General features: G+C 38.4%; 1 protein-coding gene across 1 annotated transcript; it reads left to right on the top strand.

Moving 5' to 3' along the window:
* The first annotated feature begins 1,478 nt into the window (after positions 1 to 1,478).
* On the top strand, positions 1,479 to 6,780 carry CLEC3A (C-type lectin domain family 3 member A). Its single transcript, XM_051629594.1, has 3 exons — positions 1,479 to 1,660; positions 3,728 to 3,808; positions 6,171 to 6,780. Exons 1-3 carry the CDS (start codon positions 1,546 to 1,548, stop codon positions 6,560 to 6,562), a joined length of 588 nt encoding a protein of 195 aa, XP_051485554.1. The 5' UTR covers positions 1,479 to 1,545; the 3' UTR covers positions 6,563 to 6,780.
* The last annotated feature ends 483 nt before the right edge of the window (positions 6,781 to 7,263 follow it).

The following is a 7,263-nucleotide window of genomic DNA, read 5'->3' as shown; positions in this document are numbered from 1 at the left end:
GTGAGACCCTGTAATAAACAACCGTGCTGTAGTATGATGCTCCATAACAGCAGTGAGGACCTAGCATTGTTGATCCAGAGGTTTCTCTACATAATGTAACGTACATCCATTTTTTTAAGCAGGACCACTGAAAGCAAGTTTTATCATATCAGGATGCATTTATGAAAAGTTTATCAACTAATGAGTAATAGGTACTTACTAGTTACAGATTATTAAAATAGAGCTAGTTGTTAAAAGGTATCCAAAACAGATGGTGAAGGTGTGTTCAACATTATAGGTACTGAAGTGCTTTTAGGCTGTATGTGGGAGTTGGAAAAAACATTATGCATTCATGCAGCACAAAAGAATGTCACTAAATCTCAGCTTTCATTTAATAAAGTAATGTCTTTTCCTGTTGCAGTTCTGAAAAAACCTAGCAATGTGAGCAGATTGTAGCCACAACAGAGATGGCAAAGAGATGTATGGAACGACAGGTCTGTGTGCCATGACCTGTGCCTGCCAAGCACCCCATCACCCAGTGATGACTTTGGTGCCAACATTTTCAAAAACCCTCTCCTAAAAGGCTGGGCTGGGAGGGTGTGGAGGTGACGTGCAGGCAGGGCAGAGAAGAAAATAAAGTGTGATAGATGGGCACATTATTGTGACAATTTCATTTGTCCACCAAAGTCAGTGTGAGTTTCTACTACTTATAGCAATCCCAATTAAAAGGCAGCCCCACAAAACTCAAAGCCCGAGGGGAAATGAAAGTGGACCAAATGCAGAGAGCTCTCCAGACACCGTCCTGCTTTGAGCATCCCTTCATCTGACCATATATTCAGGACATGGGAACCTTTGAAACAGTATCATTGTCTTGTTCGCCTGACTAGACCCTGCTGACAGCCCATACTGTTCTTACTCAGAAATGCAGTCGTATCTATTAGGTATTTATTAACTCTTCATAAATTAATAAATGCACTCCTCATGTAATGTGATCTTAGTGTATATGTATATCTGTGTGTATGGATGTAGCTGCAAGGTTTGCATTTACTCAGGAGTGAGTGTGGTTTTTTGTTTCAGTGTAAATACAATCATGATGCTTATTGTGACTTGGCCAGCTTGGGTCAGAGCTATGCTGGGTGAGCCCTTTATAGCTGTAGAAATCTTTTGGCTACCCCTCCTTGAGGCTGGCATTGCACAGGGTGTTTTTGAGCATCCATCAGCTTTCCCATAAGTTTTGGCTTCAAAGTTAAAACAGCAGACATGCCACTTATTGGTGGCAATCAGTGCACTGGTCACTGCTGGTACAGCCTCTGTAAAAGCAACCTGTCCCAGCTGAACAAAAAAAAGCAAATAGGAATTTCAGATGAGACATGAGAACAAGGGGGTGCCTTATGCTACAGCCAGCTTAAGTATTAAACACGTCATAAGCAAGGAGTACAGCCAACCCTACCATTGCACTTTTATAAAACTGACCTCAGTCACCACTGAGATGTGTCTATGTCACTTGCTCTCAGAGCTGCTAAAGAGAATCTCTTGAAGCTTCTTGTTAAATTGTTCAGATGAGACATGGCACAAACCGGACTTAGGATTTTTCTACTCATAAGCATACTACTGCTGGATCAGACCATCAGCCAGGCTTCCAAATTCAAAGCCAGGAAGCACAGCAAACGTAGAGTGAAAGGTACTGGGTTTTAACTGGGAAGAGGGATAGAAGCCTGCAGGCTATGCAAGTTTACTATGTACTTAAATAATATTGCATGAACCAGAAACTAACATTATACAATGGTTATTAACATTAAATCAATGCTTATAGGGTCTATATTATATATCCTTAAAATATTTTTATGAAAGTTAGCAAAGCTAAAAATAAAGTGGCTGACTGGGTTATGGAAATAGGGCTGTATAACAGCTGTAAATATATTGCTCTGTTATGTCTGTTAATCTCTGTTGATATTATTTAGGACTTGAAGGTAGAGCTGACAAATTATTCTGGCTGATCGTTCTTAGTTATGTAGATTAAGATCAGAAGAATGGACATTCATGTACATGGTGGAAAAGAGTAGAATAAAGTATTTAGTCTTCCAGGGTTATTCCTCAGATTTTTGTACCATTTCCTAATTTTAAGAGAATTTCTGTCCAATATTTGCAGAATATTGCTTTACCTGTGTGACAAATGCTGTGAAATGGCAAGTCAAACTAATGAAGCATAAATTCCCAGAACAAAGCTTACAGAGCAAATAAAATAACAATTATTATTGCTTGGAAATGTCTGTGTACTTAATGTAAAGACTTATTTTTAATGAAAGAGTGTATATGATGGAGGTTACACTACTGGGAAATATTTGAACTCCTAGTCAATGAAAAAAACACAGTTTTGATAAAGCCATTGTACAACACGATAACACTGCTCTGGAGCCATAGAGTTACATACACTTCCTTCTCCTTTTGAATCTTGGTAGTTTGTACCTTGGTGTCCTAAGAACAGGCTGCTTATATGCTTGTTTTGCCAGCACATTTGTCTGTCAGCCTTCCACTACTTTTGAACATGAAACAATCTGGCAGAGGAACAGAGCTCCTAAGGATCAGTTTCCCAATATTTTATGAAATTCATAATGAGTGTGCAAAAAAAAATTAATAAATTCACATTAGTGCCTCTGTACAAAAATGTTGCACCAGGAGCTCCACTTGTTCTGTTTTCTGCCTCTTTTGAGAGGACATGGAGAGGCTAGTGGGAAGCGCAGGGAGAAGCCTGGATTGAGGAACTGGGAGTCCTGCCTTGGGGAAGCAGGGAGTTATGAAGCATAGTTGGGGTTATCCCCACAGGCAGCAGGGAATATGGAGAAGAGCTTTCTGGGGTGCAGCTGGAGGATTAGGTGATGTAACACAGATCTGTAGGAGCTGTGGTTTTGTTAGTTCTGCTATGTGTGAAAGAGCTTATTTATTCCTCATGTTCATTACTGTGACTTCTGGCAGGTCTGGTTACTGCTGCAATTAAATTGTTATCTTGTGCAATGGAAAGATGCCTGCTAGTTGTTTAATGGCAGTGGAGCATTATCCTGATTAAGAAGAACGGAAAAGTGGATATGACCATGGAGTTACATGCAAATTAGCTTATTTTCTTGTCTCACATTTCCTTGGTGCTTTTCTAAATGCTACGAAATGGTGATTCAGACTGAATTTGTGTGACACAAGTCACCAGGCCCTCTCTGTACTGATGGAGAGAGGAAGACTCCTCCTGAGGAGGGGAAATTGCAGCTCAGCAAGCTTGTCTGTGTACATTCAGACACTGAAGTTGGATTATATTAGTTGTTCCTCACTGTGTAAAACTTTCATGCTCACAGTAATGTCATTTCTTTGAATAAACACAACTTGTGTCCTGCTATTATTTGTATGTCATATACATACACACCATGGTGTACAGGTTCAAAACTAAACAGGCAAATTTATCTGTAAATTAGGTACTGGCATATTAAATAGTGATTAATTGCAACAATTTGTGGTTTTCAAAGAGTTACTAGAATACAATTCAACTGAAAATGAAATTTAAACTGTAAGGGCAGAAGGTAAAGCTGTGTTTCTCTTGTTTTTTAATGGAACCCTATGTGAATAGTTTCATTAAGGAAAAAAATCTTTACAAGAAATCAAAACATATCTCAGCAATGCAGAAACCCATGATATTTTGAAACAGCTTTTAACATATAATTTTTAAATATCTTTTTTGCATGCATATCTGTTTCTTTTATTTAAGAAAAAGATGACCTAAAGACCCAGATTGACAAACTGTGGCGAGAAGTAAATGCTCTGAAAGAAATGCAAGCACTTCAGACAGGTAAAGCAGCTTACACCAGTCACTGCCTTTCCTCTCTCCTTCACTCCCATCCTTCTCTTTTATGGGGATTTGTGACAGAGAAATACAATTCCTTAATGGTATGGTATGAAATAGCTGTAATGGTGAGACACATGTTGAAGGAAGCCTCAAGTAAAATCAAGTCAGAACTAGTGGCACATAAATGATGATTCTTCATGAAAAGCAAGAATCTGGAGGAAGAACAACTTTTGTCTCTGCTATGCACAACCCCAAGCTGTGATTTTAGGTAAAATGAAAGATAACATGAGTGTTGCTAGGTTTGAGAGTTTACATGGTCGATGAGTTAGGTCCTCAGCTTTGATAAGAGCATGGGCTAACTATCAAGGCAAAAATATTCAAAGAAAAGGCTGAGAATACCCCCAAGAGGAAGCTAAAAGTACTGAGCCTTTTTGAAGCGTGCAGTTTGTGACATTCAAATGTGAATGTTCCCATAAAACTTCAAAGTAATACCCACTGAGAGTTCAGAAATATCCCGTATCAATGTGCAGAGTCCTGTAAGTACTTAAATAGCCAGATGGAAATTTCCAAATAAAATAAGAAGGGTAAATACACATGCACCTACTAGACAGTTGTGCTTTTTCACAGCTGTTGACACAAAACTTGGCATGTAAACACGTACAAGAGGACATTACAGAGGAAATTACATCATTCACATGAAACAGAACATATTTTCCTTAGGGATGGTAATATCTGGGTTGTCCTGTTTTGCATCTTGGGTTACATAGAGCTTTTTGAGCTTTGAAAAATATTTTTATTTTAAATTTCTTATAAGACTTCAGAAGTTTCTGAAAAGAGGGAGCTTGTGCTAGACAAGGAACTCTTGTTTAAAAGCAATCCTTGTATTGCTTCCAGAAGGAGCTTGAGAGTAAGCATGCAGTGGCTTACAAATTAAACCAGAGTCAGGAGCTTTGCTATCCTCAAAGCTTATTTTGAGCTATGTTTGAAATTCAGAACCCACAGCGTTCAACTGGGTTCCAAATTTGGCAAAAAGAGATCTATCACCCCTCTAGATCTGACTGCATTTGTTAAGGGCTTTATGATACTTGAAAAAGGAGCTGCTTTTTTAGCTTAAGGACATTCACAAGACACATAACTCCAGCATTGTTGAAGTAAATAAGGTCTCTCTGATCTTTCCCATTAATACAAATTTGATAAAGAATTAAACATCTAGCAAATATGTTCATTTATTTTGTTTGTCCATTAGCAGTTGGAAAGGATAAAATTTGAAGGATAAGCCCTAATATAAAATTATGACCCTGAAAATGCAGCTATGGAATGCAATGAATACTACAACTGGAAATGCTAAATCTCTGAGACATACAGGATATGGTCCAAAGTGGATTTCCATATCCTGTTGATCAGATGCATAATTACTTTTTTACAAGAACAGATGACAGGAATTAGAAACAGTTTATAGGAAACATCAGGACAGAAGATGTAGATACCGTTTCACAGCATCCTTCTAATATATATACAAGAAGAGTTCAAGTAATAAAAAATAATCTGGAAATAGTCACATGCAGGAGTCTAGAAATAATTGTTACAGGAGTTTATTCAAGGCCTTTGCTACCTTCGTCAGCTCAGAAGGAACACTCCTTCCAGGAAGTTTCTCTTCTTGGAAGTATTTTCTTGGGAGAACCATTTTTTCACCTATCTGCATAAGGAGAGCTGGAAAGCAAAGTTTAAGGTTTCCTTCCTGCAAGCCTGCCCACACAGACCTTGGGCTGGAAGAACTGACAGCCGTTCTGCAAGGCAATTCCAGTTACAGAGCATATGCCAAAATAATGTTCTTGTACATTTGGACTTTACAGCAAGTTGTCTCTGTTATGTTCCAGTAAAACTAAAAGCAAACAGATTTATAAATGCAGATGTTTAGATTATTTGGTTCAGATTGTTGTGCAAGCTCAGGACACTTTTTTATGTTTATAGATTTAAGTCACTTTATCTCATTTGAATTTAGTGTTTGAAGGAACAGATTTAAATGAAAAGACCAGATATTCAGACCTAGAGGAGTGAATGTGCAGGTGGAAATACACTTTTATCAATAATCCAGGCAGAGATTTGCATTATGAATTTCAGCCTTTTCTAGTGAACAAGACATATTTTAAATCATACTTTTCTGTCCTGTTTGTTTGCTAGGAACACTGGCTTAGCCAGTGTATAAAACTTTCAGGCCCACTCAGTGGAGGCAAGAGCCTTTCACTCGCTGAGGGACTTTGCTTAATTCCCAACATACTTTTAGAGAAGTATGGTTTTAGGAAAACACTATTTAAAGCTGTAGCCCAAGATTACACTGAACATGCAAACCAATATCTATTCACAGTCTGTCTTCGTGGGACAAAGGCTCATAAGAAGTGCTACCTCGTATCAGAAGTCACCAAACATTTTCATGAAGCCAACGAAGACTGCATAGCAAAGGGAGGGACACTGGCTATCCCAAGGAATAATGATGAAACTAGCACTCTCCAAGACTATGGCAAGAAAAGTATGCCAAGAGTGTCTGAGTTTTGGTTGGGTGTGACTGACATGATAAATGAAGGGAAATTTGTTGATGTCAATGGAATGGCTCTACAGTACTTCAACTGGGATCGTGCCCAACCAAATGGGGGAAAGCGTGAAAACTGTGTCTTTTTTTCTCAGTCTTCACAAGGCAAGTGGGTGGATGAAGTCTGCCGTACTGCCAAAAGGTATATTTGTGAATTTCTCATCCCATAATTACATATATAAATGACCATGACCATGTTTTGGTTTATTAACATGCAGTTTTGCTTGTTAGTAACCCCTACCAGTGGGCTTAGAGACTTAGGCTTCATCTCCTGCATTTTACTTACTCTTCCCTGATACAGAAGTCCTCTATTAATTTATTTTCTATTTAGATGCTAAAAATGTTATATTTAGTGAGTGCTCTTATTATGTACGGGAATATATATAATGTATCATATTTTGGCATATTGTTTCAGCCTGATGTTCGGGTTGCTGGATTTCACCTATTTCTATACTCTTATCTCTATGGTAGGATAGTATTTACTTGAAGTCAGAACACAAGAGAAATTATTGAAAGTTTACAAAGGATTACTGTAGGGTGACATGTGCCAACGTAAGGTATAGGGATCCTTTCAGTTCCAGTGCTTAGGAGGGACTTTGGGATTATATGAGCTCCTGTGAAAAACAAGATGTGCAAAAGCCTTCTCTCCTGCAGGATCAGAAAGAGGCTTTATAATTCAGACAGGAATGCTGCCTGAAAGCAAAAATAGAGAGGAAGGATCCCCTTTCTGGGCACAACATCACCACTCGTTCTCCTTTTTCCACATGGTAGGCACCATGCTTGACTGCCACAAAAGAGTGGGGAAAAACTGTGGCTCATTTGTCCACATACAAATTTTCCCAATTCAACACCTGACATTTGAAAATTAAGT

This window comes from Apus apus, chromosome 11 (genome assembly GCF_020740795.1).
Source record: "Apus apus isolate bApuApu2 chromosome 11, bApuApu2.pri.cur, whole genome shotgun sequence".
Lineage (NCBI taxonomy): Eukaryota > Metazoa > Chordata > Aves > Apodiformes > Apodidae > Apus > Apus apus.
The sequence above is the reverse complement of the archived record's forward strand: the minus strand, read 5'-3'. Positions and strand labels throughout refer to the sequence as shown.

Coding starts and splice junctions, on each gene's coding strand:
- CLEC3A (XM_051629594.1), top strand. CDS start 1,546: ATGGCACAAACCGGACTTAGGATTTTTCTACTCATAAGCATACTACTG. Junction 1,661..3,727: donor CAGCAAACGTAGAGTGAAAG/GTACTGGGTTTT, acceptor CTTTTATTTAAG/AAAAAGATGACCTAAAGACC. Junction 3,809..6,170: donor AATGCAAGCACTTCAGACAG/GTAAAGCAGCTT, acceptor ATCTATTCACAG/TCTGTCTTCGTGGGACAAAG.